This window comes from Coregonus clupeaformis, chromosome 17 (genome assembly GCF_020615455.1).
Source record: "Coregonus clupeaformis isolate EN_2021a chromosome 17, ASM2061545v1, whole genome shotgun sequence".
In the NCBI taxonomy this organism is placed as follows: Eukaryota; Metazoa; Chordata; class Actinopteri; order Salmoniformes; family Salmonidae; genus Coregonus; species Coregonus clupeaformis.
In genome coordinates, this window is record NC_059208.1 from 73015273 (window position 1) to 73033983 (window position 18711).

The 18711-nt window shown below is 44.6% G+C and overlaps 1 protein-coding gene across 23 annotated transcripts in view; it reads left to right on the forward strand.

Annotated features, from left to right (window-relative positions):
* The window catches only part of LOC121532940 (receptor-type tyrosine-protein phosphatase S), a 225496-nt gene that overhangs the window by 145155 nt on the left and 61630 nt on the right, over positions 1-18711 (forward strand). For 14 of the 23 annotated variants that reach the window (XM_045226526.1, XM_045226525.1, XM_045226528.1 and 11 more), the window contains 7 exons: positions 6825-7094; positions 7264-7845; positions 8010-8146; positions 8345-8489; positions 15759-16088; positions 17053-17246; positions 18547-18573. In XM_045226526.1, coding sequence (XP_045082461.1) covers positions 6825-7094; positions 7264-7845; positions 8010-8146; positions 8345-8489; positions 15759-16088; positions 17053-17246; positions 18547-18573 — 1685 coding nt within the window. The remainder of the gene's footprint in view (positions 1-6824; positions 7095-7263; positions 7846-8009; positions 8147-8344; positions 8490-15758; positions 16089-17052; positions 17247-18546; positions 18574-18711) is intronic. The other 9 variants (XM_045226532.1, XM_045226539.1, XM_045226544.1 and 6 more) reach the window with 2 other exon arrangements.

Sequence of the window (18711 nt, forward strand, 5' to 3'; positions counted from 1 at the left end):
ACAAATACGGAGCGGTTTGTTTCTTGATGCGTTTGCTTTATAATCCTGGTCTAATGGTGAGGAGAGGGCGCCAAATTAATTGCAGACCAATGCGAGCGCCGTTCGTTCACTGCTTCTAAATTGAGTGTCTTGAATCTAGCTTCCCATCAGCTTTCGAAGGAGTTTTCAGCATAATGTGTTACTGTTGGTGTGTGCTAGTTTTGGAGCAGCAGATATTAAGCTGAATTGGAGCCAGATCTGTATTAAATCTCATGTCACCCACTGCAGTAAACTTGCACAGCTCCAGATCGCTTATGAATACATTACATAGATTTTGGGCCAAAGCCTGGTTGTTGGGCGACGGAATTACATGAGGTTCTACAAGTTTGTTCTATCAGGCATATCACTCATTCAGGCAGAAGAGATTGCATACTTGCTCACGACTTCCCGTATCTAACTCCTCTGAGAGCTATGATATTTTATCTCTATCTATGGATCGCCTGAGGATTAGGTCCAAGAATACGAGCTCGGTATATCTGTAAAGTGGCCCTGCTGGGTCTGCGAAAGCATGTCCAGAGCCGTGTTGCATTCCAACTGCGACAAAATAGTCCCTTTAATAATTGACGCAGAGTGGAGAGCTGCACTCTCCCCTGGGCATGTGTGCCCATGCGGGCCGAGCACGTAGGCTGCCTAAGAGAGACACAGGTTCACCCCTCTGCCTGTATCCTCGCCAATGCAAAAGGGGAAGATTAAATAATGGAATACATCGCCCCTGCCATGTCTCCCAGGACTTGGTTATTGGAGTTAGTTCTTAGTTTTGTAGTTGTATTTGCCCATGTATTCACCCATGGACCTGGTCCCTAATGACATACTGTAACATAACCCTCCCCTCAACCTAACACCAATATGGGCAGTGGAACCACCAAGTTGCAGTTGAGGGTTAATGACATTTCACAATAGTCGACCCACACACTGCTGTGCTGCTGCTAGGCTCTCAACATGTGTGGTCTCTTTTGTGTCTCCTTTCTCCTTGCCCGTCTCTCTTTAGACTCAACTAAGCCAATACTCCCTTTGAAATCCTCCGTCTTAACGCCGTTCAGCGAGACAGTTCATTAGGCAAATGTACCTAATCATCTCTTTCGAGCCCTCACTCGTCGCCGACACAAATGAGGGGTTTGTCGACTCCCACTGTACCTTGCACCAATTAATGATAAAAAGACACTCTATTAGCAATTGTACCAATATTCCCCCATTGTTGTCCTCTCACAATAGGGTCCTCAAAACATGACATGATCCCACCAAAGGAAACCTAACAAGTGAGCCCAGAAGGCGTAGGCAACGATTACATTTCGTTATCTATTTTTGCAGACCTATATTGATATCTATATATATATTAATGTAGTAGGTCTGTAATTAGTGTCTGGAGAAATATAATAAAAACTTAATCCACATTGTCAATGATGCAGGAAGACTGTGCTGTAATGGCTGCATGTGAATGTTTCCACCTTTACTATGATGCCTGCCTTGTTTTGAATGTGCTTGCATGTCCTGCTGTGCATTTGTGTGTAACTGTTGGGAAAGAAAGCTAGATTACACCTTATTTTCTCACTGGCCAAAGTGGAAGCCAGCCATTTCTAAGTAGATGTTTGTTTGAAGGAGTCCTGGAGATGACCGCCCCTCAAAACCACACATATCTGTATCCTTGGAGCCCTGTATGAATTAAGAAATGCATATTTTTTGACACAAAACAGGGATCAATTTACTCTCAATCTGGACCAAATGTATATAATTTTTCCAATCTGACTAATTCACCACCAAGCTGAGACATATTTGCAGTATAATTTGGCTGCTTGTCTTCTACCTGTAAGACGATGGAAAAGTGTTTGCTATTATCAGATATCCATCCAGGATTTCTATCAGTATACCTTTTGATGAGCCACCCATAGAGACTATTTAGCATTGCCACAGCCAAGCTGTGTTAATATGGGCGGCCCCTGTGGTTTCTATGTAAATGTGCTCGGCCTCACTCCACGAGTGTAACTAAAGGATCTCCATATCATGCCTGTGTCCTCAGGCACCAAGAGGGTGTAATCTCAGCTTCAAGGTGACACTAAAGGCTGCACATTATTTTGGCTTACCCCTTCATTTTGGGGCAGGACAGACTGCCTCACCAAAATGGCCGATAATGTCCGCCTTCTTCTGACCTCCGTTTTGGCACTGAACTCCTTCCACGTACTGCCCACTTAGAGTTAGCGCAGTACTCTGGCGTTCTCTCTTGACTGCTACTTCACCTTCGTCCACTGTAAAACCTTGTCTTTCTCTCCACATTGGGGCTTGAAATAGGATTATATATGTGTTACAGAGTCAAAATGAGTGTTCTATTATTCTCTCTATTCTATATGGTCCGGTTGGGCTCCTGGTCTTTGTGAATGAGGAGATGTGTCAATGCAATTGGGATTCTTTTTTCGCTGGATTTGCATTTCTAAAGGGTAGCATCGCAGAGAAAGAGCAGCAGTCACCACATCAAACACTCTTGTCTGCTCGGGAGAGCTTACAGAGCCAGGTGCATGAAAAAGACATGCACTCCACTCTATCCCTTACTCATTTCGAATACAGTACTATATCAAGGTAATGGTAGCGGGGTGAGGCATTGGCTAGAGATACGAATGTCGACCTGTAACAGCATTCTGAGGGGCCCAGCTCCCAATTCCTCTGCCACTATCAGCCTACCAATCTCAAGATGAATAGGATATAACGAAGCTGTGTTTATTGTCTGACCATCAACTAATGATGCTCTGTTTAAACAGATATTCTGGAGACATTCTGAAGGTAGAATATATCAAACGCTACATAAACGCATAGGGTTAGAAGTTAGATGATCGTTCCTGACGCATGCTTTAAAGACTTTAATGGTTGGTTTACATTTTTCCAGGGGGGAGACTTATATTAAAGAAAATGTAACAGTAGGGCCTTAGAAGTGCATGTAGCCAAAGGTGAAAGGTTAGATCATCTTCCTCTGTTAAAACCTCATTCACTCAACCACCAATGCTCCCGGTCCATTGGCTGACCCTCGCCCCAAGGGAGAGAACAGCACCATCAAAACCAAAACTGGTATTCTCTTATTTGATTGTCCATGTCAACCTGATTGGACAACCTGATTGGACTTCCCTTAAGAATAGACATATTTGATATTCAAGTGTTTGGAATTTGATCGATGTATGTCTAATACAAAAGTGGCCGTAAGTCCTCTATTTGCCTTGAAGCCCCCCCAAAACACAAGTTCCAAAACATCCAATGGTCTTGATACAGAGCCTTGAGGAACACACGTGCATACTGTGATATTGTATATGCTATTAAGACTGAGTGGTTTTGTGGATTTTAAATTGGATTTCCTTTCTTTTATTTTGTGTGTATGTGTCCCCACACCATGCTAGATTGGGAATGGCATGCTTGGATGGGCTTGGGTGACATGGTTGGACTGTACTGGTTCTCTTGTGTTGGACCTGGTGGATGGAAGGATGCCTGACTGTTATCTGTCACTCATGCCATAGTCACACCCATGCATGTCCGTGTGAGGAATGGGCTGCCCTTTCACCTTTGTTCTTCAATAAGCACTTTGTGGGGAGGGATTAGAATAGGGCTATGGCCTTTTTGGTTGAATACTTTACTCGAAGTACACTACAAAATGGCTGTCATAAGAGTGACATCATACCTACCATAACAGGACAGGATAGGGATCATGACAAAAATCCATAACAGTTATGACAATAGATATGACATTGTTCAGACAGGTCTGATTGTTCTAACATCTGAAAGATGTTGAAACTACATTCTCCTGCCTATTAACAAAGTTATATCCGTTGATATAAATGGAGGGTTGGATGTGATTCAGTCATGACCTGTTATGAAATAAATGATGTCATGCCACCGTTTTACTAGCATTGTGATTGTCACTTCTTGTGAATATGGTGCCTACTTTCTTTTAATTTTTTGGAAATAGGAGGCCATTTTGGAAATAGTTATTTTTGTCTAAAATGTGCCTAAAATGTGCAAAGGTGTTACGCTTTATTTGGTGTCTTTTTGACATAATGCAATTGAGTTACCATTTTACTATAAGTAAACACAAAGTATTTTACAAAATGTTATCTTAAAGGGACATTTGTAGTAACCGCAAGTTAACTTACTGCTACTTCATCTGAATAGAGCCTCAAGGTCGGATTGTTACATTCTGAGCTAGTAAGTGGAACAATTGACATTGTCAGTGAATTCAAGGTATTTTCTAAGGTACTCCGGGAGAGCTGTGGTGTGAGTGTATAGGATAATATGATTATCGGCCAATGGAGACCATAGAAGGTCACCATTCATCTTCAACTCAGTCAGAACAAGTCATGTGAATAATTGCATTATTAGTCATTTTACACATAAAGTAAAAGGCGATACGCCTCCACGATTATGTGACCAATCAATTGTGGTTGATTCTATAGTTCAGATTCTAGTAGAGAGTAGTAGAGATTAATATTTCTTGGATGTCTCTTTGTGCACAAGCTTGGTTTAGGTATTATAGATCCCAGCCCAGAGTTACTTTATTGATATGCACACTCGGTAGTGTACACAAACAGGTAAATCATTTTAGAAGGAGTGTGCTGTAAGCTGAATGGTGCTCTCCCTCGTGGAAAATCAACCAAGGTTATCCGATACTACTATCGAATGAATCCCATTTGGATCGACACGGTGTATTTGGAATGCCATTTTTCCTCTATGCCCCTTCTTCCCCCCCTAATCTTTGTGCACCCCTGGTTTTGTTGGCAACAAGCCGGGGAATGGGGGGGGGCAGTTGAATCTCTGATTTGAAGCCCCAGTGTGCGAGACCTCGATCCCACTTTGAGCCATGTTTTTGTTTACTTTGGCCAAAATCACAGTCTCCTTACTCTATCCAACTTCCGCCCCTCTCCCCTCCTACCTTCCCCTACCCTCTCCCCTCCCTCTGCGTACAGTACGTCCTCGTGCCCATCAGTGTCTTGTCTGACTGTCTGTCCCTTCAGTCTGCTGTCTTGCTGCTTGGGTCTGTTCCGTTCTGCCTCGTGTCCCGTCTTCTTGTCCTCCCCGTCTGTCTGTCTGTCTCTAAGTCTGAGTCTCAGCCCTTACGTATTCACATCTCCCTCTCTCTCTCCCTCTCGACCTGAGTCCCATAGCCTCATACACAGTGTGTCTGTCACACACACAAATAGGCATACACATACACATAGCATTACATCACACATATCACGAACATCACACACATGTAGATATACTATGCATACTCACATAAACCCAAACTATTACCCAACCCAACCCTCTCCCCTCTCTCAATCCCATGATCAACTTCCTCTGACCATTCAACCTACACCCAATTCTCTCCCATCCTACATGTCCATTGTACTCTACCTTTCTCCAGCTCTTCCTCTACCTCCTGTCGGTTTGTTTCTTGACTTCTTTTACTATCTGTGATAGTTCCTCTCTAGCTACAACTACTACAGCTATCTCTTTATGTCCTCTTATAAACACACTACCTGTTCCTCTCTATACTTATTTTGTGTTACTTCTGCCAGGACTGCGATGTGACAATGTGCCAACTGTCACATTAGGTCACATTGGCAAAAAAAAGAGCTTACATAGCATTGAAGTGGGTTTCCCCCCTCCCTCCTCCCACCCCTCCCTTCTCTCTTTTTGTCTCTCTCTCTTTCTCTATTCCTTGCGCGCGCTTTATCCTATATCTGATATTTCTCTTTTCCTCTCCAATCGTCTTTGTCTGGGCATGCTAGCGACCCTTAAGTTATATTCCTCAATGCATTTTATCTAAATTTTATATCTGTTTTTTTTACTTATAATTTACTCCTTGATTTACCTCAATCTATTATGCATGCTGTCTGTGGGACTGATAGTTGCATCTATCAATGGAACCGTGTCAGATCTTAAAAAGGCTTTGTCCAGTGGATCTACCATAAAACACAAAAATCTGATTAAAGTTTCTCATCATTAGCCATAGCTAGCAGGTGCCATTAGGGCATGAGCCTGTTCATCAATCAGGTGCATGAGGCCCCAACTCGAACTATAACCACTCTATCCATAGAATAAATACTATGGGAGAAATGTCAGGGAAGATCTCAATTGCATACTCCTCGCATCCTCTCTCCTCTCTCCTTGTCTCCTTCTCAAAACCCAATGGAGAAGGTCAGAGGGGAGAGAGCTCTGGCTTTCTCATGCAATGGGTTTTGAGAAGGAGACAAGGAGAGAGGACGAGAGGAGTATGCAATTGAGATCTTCCCTTATTCTTCCTTTGCTGTGGGAGGGCCTATAATGGCCAACTTGCTGGTTTGCTGTGAGTGGCTGAGAGGACAGGAAGTTCCTGTTTACTGTATGGCATCGATCATACAGTACTCCCTCAAATATTATACTCTGTCTTCATGGGTGTTAACTCCACGATGTAGATGCATATTCTGTCAGTAGTTCAGTTTTCAAAGATGAGAAACTCGTAATAGATTTTTGTGTCTTTAATTGTGCTGTGATGGGTCAAATTTTGGTCAATGGAACCTTGTTGCTATGAATCGTTGCTTTAATGTCAATCTATATTGTTGTTGAAGCAGTTGTTGTTAGTTTAGTATTTTTTTGTTTCTTTGGAAAGTATGTACTAGAAAAACGTACTAGATTTTGTTGATTCAGTTGTCATGTACCGTGTGGACCTCTGTAGATGTAACGGATGCCGTTGAAAGGTTCATTTTCATTGGCCGGTCTTATTACCTCTTTTTCTCTCTCTTTTTGACTCCCTCCCTCCCTCCACCTCTTCCCTCCCTCCTTCCCACTCCCAGTCCGGCGCGTGCCCCCTCGCTTTTCCATCCCGCCGACCAGTCACGAGATCATGCCAGGTGGCAGTGTGAACATCACCTGCGTGGCGGTAGGGTCGCCCATGCCCTACGTCAAATGGATGCTCAACTCGGAGGACCTGACACCGGAGGACGAGATGCCGGTGGGCCGGAACGTTCTAGAGCTCAACAGCGTGCGAGAGTCTGCCAACTACACATGTGTGGCCATGAGCAGTCTGGGCATCATCGAGGCGGTCGCGCAGATCACAGTCAAGTGTAAGAGGGGGCACAGGGATTCTTCTAGGCTACTGCTACTACTGCTATGGTCGAGCAAAACCAGCATTGAGATGTGTTATGAGGTGCCATCTTTATGATAATTCTGTGTCTGCATCTGAGTAATCTAAAAGTCCCTCTTCACCCCTCCCTCCCCACCTGACCCCCACAGCCCTGCCCAAGCCCCCAGGCATCCCCATGGTGACTGAGACCACGGCCACCAGCGTCACCATCACCTGGGACTCAGGCAACCCGGACCCCGTGTCTTATTACATCATCCAGTACCGCGCCAAGTCTCCCGACAGCAAGTTTGAGACCATGGACGGCATCACCACCACGAGATACAGCATCGGGGGCCTCTACCCCAACACAGAGTATGAGATCCGCGTTTCGGCCTTCAACACGATCGGCCAGGGTCCCCCCAGTGAGCCGGTGGAGACCCGGACCGGGGAACAAGCCCCGGCTAGTCCTCCCCGCAACATCCAGGCCCGGATCATCTCCCAGAACACCATGATGGTCCGCTGGGACGAGCCTGAGGAGCCCAACGGGCAGATCAAAGGGTACCGGGTGTACTACACCATGGACCCGTCCCAGCTCATGAGCCTATGGCAGATCCATAATGTCCAGGATAGCATCATTACCACTATCCAGAGCCTGGTGGCGTCTGAGACCTACACCATCCGTGTCCTGGCCTTTACCTCGGTGGGCGATGGGCCCTTCTCCGACCCCATCCATGTCAAAGTGCTGCAAGGAGGTTAGGGTTCTGGGTTCAACCTTTCCTATCAACATGTCTGTGTGCTCTTACTAGGGATGAATGCATACCACAAGTGATCCATTACGATCCTGTACTGTAGAAAGGAAAGAGGGTTCACTGCAATGATCACTGTCACTAATGCAATTTATCTTTGACTATCGTAGTCCCCGGACAGCCAACAAAGTTCCAGGTTGGCGCTGTGTCCGACACAAGCATCGAGTTGACCTGGGAACCTGCCTTTGAGAAGGAGGGAATCATCAACTTTGAGCTCCGGTACAAAGAGGGCAGTTTTGGCAGCCAGGTAAGATATTGTTGTCCATTGTTTAAGGCTATGGGAATATTCTTGACCAAGCCTTTGCCTTTAAGTACTCTTAGAACACCCTATCTGAGGAAAGGTGGTCAGCAAACAAGGTTAAAAAAGGAACAAACATAAGGTACAGTAAACTGAAGTGATATTTATTTTCCATCAAAAACATGCCTTACTCCCTCTGTTCAACAGGTGACCAAAACTTTCGGCCCCACTGCCTCATACGTCGTTGAGGGTCTGCGAGCAAACACAGAGTACTACTTCTCTCTGGCCGCCATTTCCAACAAAGGCATCGGAGCCTTCACCAATGAAATATCCCAGAAAACCTTGCAAGCCAGTATGTAGCCCTTTTGCTCTCTTCTCCATGTCCTCTGTGTAGGGTGTGGGCGGGCTGGTGGGATTCTGTGGTGCAGGGGTTAACAATGTGTTTGTGTCTTCTGGGGGACCTTTAATCATGCAGATGTTTTGTGAGGACATGAACTCTCTTCCTGGCTCCAGGCTAGAACCATGGAATTATAGGAAGCGTCTCCGTTATTGCCTTGATGTCAAAGTTCTCATCACCTTTGAACTGTGAATGTGTTTTATGAGGCCATACTCAGGGTTCAAAGATGATTCTGTTTTGTAATGTCTTTCTTGATTCAATACTATGCAGGTCATCTTTTGAAAATGTGATTTAATGCTTTGTGACTGACCAATGATGATTTCTCCCAAAGACTTCAACCTGACAACAATAACTTTACGTTTGCCTCATGAACATGACATACACTCTGTACAATTTGCTGTTTTTCTGGAGGATAGGGATTATGTTCGTAAATGCAAAAGGTTGTGAGTACTGTATTCACAGTCGTTTATGGCTTTTAACAGCTTTTTACCTTTTGATTTGATTATTCTCCAACCTGGGTTTATAATCTATGTCATGGTGCTAACTATGACGCAGTTTATCCTACATTGTCAAACAAACCGGTCAATGTGGACAGACAACGTTTTGCAGTTTCTTTCTCTTCCTTTTACTTCTGTTTTTATTTGGTTTTCTTTTGTCAACAGCAAGTGCACTTTAACCCATGTGACTGAGACACAAAAAATGTCTAACTCCCCAGTGACTGCCATGGCTTTCTGCTGAACCGTCTGTAGACAGGGGTGAGGGAGGGTGTAGACGGGTGGGTGTAGGAATCAGAAGACAGGCAGCAAAACTATCCAATCACAAGCCTTAACTGCTCCTCAGCGGCCCCACCTTGCAAATTAATTCCAGCCGATCAATTCAGGAGTGACCTGTACATTTTTTCCCCAGATGCCAGGAACACATCTAAATAATTTAAACACTGCTTGCTAAAAATAGTCCCACACAAGTGACATCATGGTACCCAGTAGGTGCAGAATAATCAAATATTCAATGCTGGTTGAGGAATGTGGAGCTGTTAGGATATTACATGTACAATCTCCTGTAAGTCTCCAGACTTCCTTAGGGGTTACATACTGTATTCAAATACTTAGATTTTAGTTATGTGTTGAGGTTTAAGGCTTTATCTCCGAAGAACTCAGACAATGTATCTGGATTTGCTTACATTATGGATGGATCAGGGCAGCCTCTGTGCAATTTGGACATTTATGCAGGGTAATAAGTTCATATAGATAAATTGTACAGATCAATGAGCATTGCTCAAATATGTATATTCCCTAGCCTAGATCAAATGAGTGTATTAATCATACAGCATCCATGTAATCATAGCCCACACAATTCCATTATACTTTCATTAATGTACATGGATGTTTAATTGGAGAATAGATTGGAGCTGTTTTGTCCTCTGTCAGATTCCTAAGGGGTTTACAATGAAGAACTTTGACTGGGGTTGGCCATCGGAAAGCCATGGTAGTGGGAGGAGACCTCTTTTAAAATGTAACACATTTTCTGTTTCTACCAGTGCAACTTGTTAGCCGTGCCCCTTGTTGGGGGTGTAGGGCTTTGGGATAACCACTTCACATTTATGTTGGTTGTGGTGGGGATAGCTATGCAGACAATGCTGCTGAATCACTTATGGGGCACCAGTTGCATGCAACACTCCCTCCTATCCCCCAAGGAGGGGGGGGTTGAGATTCTGTCACTGCATCCTTGATCAACGGCTACACCAGGCATGACCCTACCTGTATATGCACAGTCAACTCCATCTCTGTCTCTGTGTCTTCAAGTATGTGTGTGGGTATTTTCGCCTGTATATGTATGTATGTATGTCACAGGTGGCTGGTGGCACCTTAATTGTGGAGGACAGGCTCATAGTAATGGCTGGAATAGAATAAATGGTTTCCATGTGTTTGATGCCATTCCATTCACTCCATTCCAGCCATTCCATTATCTCTCTCTCTCTCTCTCTCTCTCTCTCTCTCTCTCTCTCTCTCTCTCTCTCTGTCTCGGTGTCGGTCTCTGTCTCTCTGTCTGTCCTTCCATTGCTGTCTCTGTCACATGTTCCCCTTGTCTGAAATGGAACAAAAGCTCTCCTTGGAATGGCTTGACATCACCTTGCTTACTTTGTTTCTTTCCTCCTGTTTTGTTGAGTCAATTTAATAACTTTTGAGTTAGATATTTTTTTTTTTAAAGCATACAGCTCACATTACATCAGGAAGCAGCTTGCCACATTTTTGCTGGGTTCTAATGTGAAGTCAACTGCAGCCACCACAACAGCTACAACATACACCACTTAGCGATAACATTTCCAAACCTTATCCATTTAACTAGAGTAAGTATCTCCTGGGGTCTATTTCAGCACTCTGCTTGTGCTGAGGGTCTCCGTTTATCAACCCCTTGAGCTCTGTCGTTAGAGTCCAGGGACATCAGTCACTTTTCTTAGTCCAATGGCTGCTCGTGTACAGCCAGCCATCCCTTCTGAAGTAGGTGTCAGAAAAAGCCAATGGCTACACATCAAAGAGGTCAGAAAGGTTACGGACTCAGACAGTCAAATCAAAACTGTGTTTCACACCACAACACAAAAACATCAAAACAAAACATGATCTTGTGGATGCCTTTGAGGTAAGTGTTTGCTTGGCACAGGTGGTCCAGTCTGCCGTAACCCATAGCAATGACCCCCCCATTACCCCCGTGACCTGCCACTTAGCCCACTCAACCTTCATTAACTTAGATGTCTACTTCCATTATAATCATCCCAAAAGAAGAGACAAGAATAGGTTAGTAGACTCCATATGTGAAATTGTTAAATATTAATACAACATGTCTGTGTTTTGGCTACATATACATTTCGGCAATAGAGAGTATATGTCTCTTCCAGACAGCTCAGAGAGTTAATAAAGCTCCTTGTGACATGTTTAGCTCAGGGCAAGTATCTTCAGTGCAGTGAAGAGTGGAGTTAGTTGAAACTCCCTGCCTCGTGGCAAAAACCTCATCAAAACTGAGTGTACTATTAGAGTCTGACGTGTAGCACACACACACACACACACACACACACGCACACACCCTAAAGTGCCGGCTTTTTAGAAGACAAAGGTATTCTACTTTGGCAGTAATAGAGCGGAGAGGTACATAAAGTAAAGTAAAGAGTGTACTGTGTCCATCGCAAAAGGCAAAGCCAATCATCACATAGTTTCATCCTTAAAACAAACCAAGGGATTCTGGGAGACTGCTTTGAGACACATGACCGCCGCCCTAGACTGCTGTCCCTCATACATATCTCCATCCTCCTCCCCCTTCTAAGAATCCAATTACCTTAGTGCGGCACTGCCAGACACTGTCATTATAAACACAAACCTCATTGGAGCAGCATGAGATTGCTCGCTATACATAAGCCACACACACACACACTATTGCAGGCTACAGTATAATGAGGGAAAGAGGAAACCTTGTTTACCAGCGGCTTGACTTGGCCCGCTGCTCACACACTCAGATGTGTTTAAACACTAATGACATGTTAGGGAAAGACCATTAGGACGGGAGAAAAAAAAAAATTTATACAGAGAACAGTTAAGCCTGGATTTGAGCTTGCAAATTACCCTTGTGTTACTCGGCAGATTGGACCTCTTTTCCAACCAAGTGAAGTGAAAGACAAAAGGCAATCTTCTCCTTGTTTCCTTTCTGTCTATTCTCTCTGGTACAGTACAAATGTCCTCAGAGTGTGGAGTATGTCTTCAGTCAGTGTGGCGTGACCAGGGGCCATTGTCATGGGGACCGCTCTGCCACTAAGGACCAGTGAAAACCCACAGCCAAGGAGTTCTCTCCCGACTCCTCACCTACACCTTAGCTTCAAGAAATCACTTATTTGATCTCTGATCTGTAATATCTGACTCCAAGAAGATCAATTAAAGTGTATCTGAGTCAAATTATTTTGGGCAAGGAAACAAAGAAATGTATGTGGCACCAGTGAGTTAAATGTTCCTACACTGGTCCTGTGGGCAGCAATGGCCCCCATTCAGACGCAAGGCCCCCTGGGATACGCTGTCCCAATCAGACGAGGTTGAGACACCTATGAGACAACCGTTCAGACGCGGCCATGGAGGGTCCACACACCAAGGACCGGGAGCTCCCCTTATCTCCCTCAACGTTACCCAGCCGAGAGGCACCGTAATGGGGGCAGGCCAGACCCCGGGGTGGATGTTACGTGAGGTTTGCAGTGGGGAGAGTGAAGGGCCCTAGGATGTCAGATAAGAATCCCATTTCATAGCGTCTGAATTAATTTCACGCTTTGCCGATGAGCTATAGGGAGACCTCTGGATTGTCAGGCTTTGTTACACATTTAGATTATACCTTGAAGCTGCCAGCACCCAGAGGAGTGTTATCGCTCAAATTAAAGTGGCAGATTCTAAATCCCTGTATTTAGCCAAACAAGCAGTTTAGCCCCCCACTTACTGTAATTGCTGAATGTTTTTAGATATATTGGAATATTTGTAGGAAAGCGGCCATTTGGCATGGAGTCGGATTAATTCCGTAATAATGACAAATACCGCTCTGACATTTGACATTGAGGGTGAAAATAAAACAACGCACGCATCTTGTACTTACACTCCCTGACTGAATGCGAATTTGATTCGTGACTAGCCGCAGACTAATGACTTGTGGACCAGCTTGTGTTGCGAGCAGGGCTATTGAAGGAGGTACATGTACATGTTTGCAGTAATTTATAAAGCCTCTACCAGCATTAGAAAACATCCCAAACCACATCTCCCTCTAAGCTTCCGTTCACATCATAACAGACTTAGAATCTGGTGGCGATATCTCCACAGACATGACTAATGATACTGTATGTCATATCATATAGCATTCATACAGGCTTTCAAAATATGCTTCAAAAGACCTACTGAAAGTGAAGCATTACCAGAGTTCCATCTTTTGTTGCTGTCATAGTTCTAGTGTCCATAATCTCCACCACTGGGCTTTGTGAGAACCGAGGCTTACCCCATGGCTGTGCCCCTTGCCTGTCTTAAGTGTATCTGGTGTGAGGGGTCTGCGTGGCACCATAGATCAAACCCTGTCAGATTCCACAGCTTCTCTCTTCACATAGATTGAGCACTGAGCAATCGTTCTTGACACTGAGAGTTTGCAAAATACAATCTATTGCGGGGAAGAATGGAGAGAGACTGAAAGGCTGAAATCCGGTAAAACCGTAAGTAAATAAGCACATTGGACTCAGAAAAGGTTCCAAACTGTATCTGTTCCAGAACAGTCAGTTCTTATATCTGTTGACTGAGACCATCCACTGATCGTAAAGACCTCCTATCTTCTCCGGCTGCACTGTTAGCAAGAATGGCAGTACGGTTGGTACCGCAGCAGTAACCTTAATGAATGCAGCAGCACAAGTCGTCCGTCTCGGTGCTGGTGCTGTCTGTGTTCTTTTTTATTGTTTAAGAGTTAGCGGCAGGCTACTCCCCACCGGTACACAAGTGGGAAAGCTATGAAATGGGATTCTCTGAGCAAACGTTTATGGTAAAAAAGAAACAGTGTCCTTTTCCCAAGGTCAAATGCAGAAACACAGAACCCAGTGGGTGTAGGTTTTCCCCAACTGCTCCCATTCCTCAGTCTTGTGGACCCTCCCTCCGGCCCAAGTTATACAAGAGTATAATGCAGACCTGGCTACAGCACAGAGCCAACTCTCTCACTCTTAGCAACCCAAAAGAGCTCAAAACTACCTATCTCAACAGGCCAATTTGACCAACTACAAAGCACAGTTTTCTGGCTTTGAATTTGATAAGACGTGCCTCTATTTGGACACACTATGTGGAAGGAGAGGGTTGTAGCTCACTGGCTCAGGGTGAGCGCAATCTGTAGTCAGGTGCTGGTGGTAAGAAAGTCTTCAAAAGTTAGTATTTGAAGGAAGCCAGGTACGTATAATGCAGAATGTACTTGTGTTTTGAAGTTTTAATGTTCTTATTTTCCGTTTTCTGCTCAATAGTCTGTTTTTTCATGTTTGTTATGATTTGACATTTTGGACCCTAACGTTTTTCTTTCTTTTGAGTCACCTCGGTTACAGATCCAATTCATTTTCCAGTACCTTGTATCAATTTGTGTTTTGCTTTCTCCAGCTCTTGTTTTGGAATGAAAACATACTGTATTTTGTTTTTCCTGTGGATTCAATTTCCATTTTTGTCTTTGAGCAAATCAATGTGGAATGCCTTTTTCTATGAATTCATGTTTTTCATTTCGCTTATTCCAGCACTATTACAGATGAATTAGATAGTAATAATGAACTGGGCTTGTCACAAATTCAGTGAATAATAATATATTATATTCACATGGACGAGTGTTGGTAGAAAAAGGGGGATCTTGACTTGAATAGAAAGGGTCTCATCTATGTCCTCTTATCCGTCTAATGCCTGGTGCGGGGTGAGAAGTGAAACATTTTATCACTCCTTGCACACTCACTCGGTGAGCACAAGCTCTAAGAGCTCTGTGCAGATTAGAACGTACAGGCTTTCATTTTGATTTAGAAGTTGTGTAGCTTTTGATATGTTTTAGAAGAGCGCTCCACACAAAAAACCCAGCCACTGTGTTGAATGGCTTTTATATAATGATAATAAAAATACCCACTCTGCTACTTCTCCCCCTTCCTCTAACTCCCATACTGGAAGTACAACACCTTTCAGTTTAAGGAGGAGTGTAAGGCTGCCAGAAAGAGAGAGGCTGTGGTTTTTTATCCTTTAATCAATAGTGTGAGTGTGCAGGCCTGGACAGGCTAACATCAGATATCTCCCGTGGTATCACACACAGGCTGATAACTGACAGACCCTGACAGACTCCTAGGTGTTACAGACCACTGTGCACATGTCTGGAAATATAACTCTGTGAGTCCGTGACATAGTCCCAGCTATCAAAAGAACTGGCCCAGTATCTCACAAGAGGCATCCATTTTGCTTCATTATTATGCACGCTGTGTCGTCCAGTCCTCCTTACACCTTTTACGTTTACATTTGCCTGACGAGTCAGTGTTTCTGTTTTGTTAACATTTCTGTCAGTTCAAGTCTCCTTTTGAGTTGGGTTTTTCCTTTTATCATTTTCTTTATCTCTCCCATCTTTTTGTTTTTTGTTTTTCACCCCTTTCCCCCTTCCTCCCCTCCTCCTCCTCCGTCTCCTCCACCTCCTCCCCCCTTCCTCCCTATCCTCCCACCTGACCAGAGCCCTCAGCCCCCCCTCAAGACATTAAATGCAGCAGCTCCAGCTCCACCACCCTGCTGGTAAGTTGGCGCCCCCCGCCTGTGGAGAGCCAGAATGGCGCCCTGGCGGGGTACCTAGTGCGCTACCAGGTGGTGGGAGCCTCCATAGAGGGTGGCGGCGGCGGCGGTGCCGGGGAACCCATGGAGGAGCCGGCCGTGCCGCCCAGCGACGGGCAGGTGCTGCTCCAGAAGCTGGAGAAATGGACCCAGTACCGTGTCACCTTGGCCGCCTTCACCGAAATCGGGCCGGGCCCAGAGAGCGAGCCCCTGCTCTGCCGCACTGACGAGGATGGTAATTGAGCTTATTTCACCTGCAATACTGATATTCTGTACACTTGTTGTGAGAAAATACAATACCTGGGCTGTCGACATAGCTACACAACGATCTGCTTCTCAGACAATGGGCAATACCTCTACTACCGTATGATAACAGGGTTGTAGCAGTAGCAACCCATAAAATTATCTCACCTATAGTATAGCTTCAGTTATGATGCCCATACAATAGCTTTTCCAAACCCCTAAACATAGAATAAATTCACACTGTCAATAGCTTAGCTCAGTGGTTCAAATCAAGGACCCCCAGACATAAGTGTCTTAATAAAAACCAGACCACCCAAGCGACATCACAATATCCTTGGGAAATCTAAAAGTCGTTGTTAAACCATTTCCCCTCCCCTCCTACATTGAATTTATGATATAGCCGCCCCATCTCATCTCCTTCTTCCTCTATGGTGTCTAACAGCTTAGTGTTCAGCCTCTAACGATTATGAGCAGGCCACACCTCAGGCCCTCGCATGTCTGGCCATGTCACAGCACAGCCAATTCCACTGATGGAGGCTGACAGCAACTCAGCCAACTGATGGCTCGCCATCCCCCACAATACACCGGTGCAAATGGGCCACCATTTTATTAACTGTGTGTAGGAGCCAATATGTCTCTGGAGGCCAGTGTGGTGCACAGTAAAAGGCAGGACGCCAAGGCCTCACATAAAGGCTTTCCGTTATGTCTGCGAGATAGGGGTTTAACCGGAGACCGGCGACACAGAGTAGACACGTATTGGGAGGTCAGGTGAGGGAGACAGTTGTGTAGTACAGTTTTGTGTGCTTGAAAGGTTTGCCCCTACAGTCTGTGGTGGGGGTGGGGGGTATGTGAGCGGACTGCAGAGTTTAAGTTTCTGGCTGTCAGGGGAATAGCTCTTGTAGTACTATGCTGTCGCAGTGTTTTAACATGGGCCCTATCTTTTTTTTTACCCACAGTTCCAGGGGCTCCTCCTCGGCGGGTCGAGGTGGAGGTGCTCAACTCCACGGCGCTCAAGGTCATGTGGCGCTCCCTGTTGCCGGGGCGACAGCACGGCCAGATCCGTGGTTACCAGGTGCACTATGTGCGCGTGGAGAACGGGGAGTCGCGCGGTCTGCCCCTCATCAAGGATGTCATGCTAGCTGACGCCCAGGTATGATCCAGCCCCTATTGGTCCACCAATTAACCAATTCATTGTATCAAGCTGTCCTATTGGAATGACACACTCTTATGGAGTGACATGAGAGCCCATGTAAAGATTAGTTAAAAGCTGTTTTATAGTGTAATATGAAAGAAAAATTGTCACAGATACAACAAACTGAAGAAGAACCTGAAAACCTTGTTTGAAGTTTTGTGAAAGTGTAAATGCACACATTACTTTTACAATGTGTGCTACAATATGTACGATACCTATGCTCTCCCCTTTTAGTTTATAATTTCATGTTTCTACAATATTCCTCTCCTCTGCCCTCAACAAATAATCACACCTTCCTTCTTTCACTTCCCCTCCTTTTATTAGGACTGTATAGACCCCCCTTTAAGAGAACCTCAGTGGTCCACTTCTTGAAAAGTGTGATTGCACGGCTCGTATCGAGCACAGCAACTAGGCACAAAATGGCTGATTATAGTATTCTGAGGCTGGAAAACCAAAATTGGCATGAAAGCATTTCAGAGAAAAATGGTCCTCCCTGAAAGCTAGAATTATAATGGGAGCCGGCACAATGGTCAGTTTTTACAAAGCCTCTGTCAACAAAACAGTGGAGGAAATACACAAAGTATTTTCGGTGTGCTGTGTCATCATACAGTAAATTACAGCTTTGCACCAGTAGGACAAACAAAGCGAAAGTACACAAACAAACTGAATATTTATCCCCAGAAGTCTATTAACATATCTATTCCACAACGCTTTCAAGCAGCATTCATGATGTGTGGTCTCTTTTTTCACAGGTCTTTCTTGTAAAATAGATTTTATCTCAATGAGCATAACCTGTATAACTAAATGTTTCGTAAAAATGACCTTATTATGACAGGCTGTTGACAAATTGTTAATGGTTCAGCCAATGTTTGGATGTTTTAGTAATCTTTTATACATTTTATTTTAGTCATCCAACTTGGAGGTAATGCACAATTATTACAGTAGATACAGTAACATCCTAAAAAAGCCACTGTAAACAGCCCCCATAGACTTCAGTTCACACCTCTTCCCCTAGCCTCAGCTGCTCTCCATAAAACAGACTAACTCCCCTCTATCCCTCTCTCTGGTCTGACCTGTATACAACAACCTTCTTCTGACATGTCTGTGCTCTCACCCTCTTCTCAACACGCTCCCTTCTCACATTCCCCTTCTCTTGAGTTCCTCTCACCCTCTCACACTCCTCTTTCTTCCCTCTTTCTCTCTCTTTTAAAAATCGCTCTCTTTCCTGCACTCTCCTCTATATGGGGGGGGGGGTTAGTGGGAAACGGACGATACAGCCGAATACGTGAGTATATATGGAGTCGCCAGAGTGCTACGGTGTAGTTGGGGGGATAAAAAGCACTGGGTATTGCATCACCCCAGCTATGTTCACATGTATAAGAAAGACAGGACTTACATCATCCTATTCAATAGAGCTTTGATA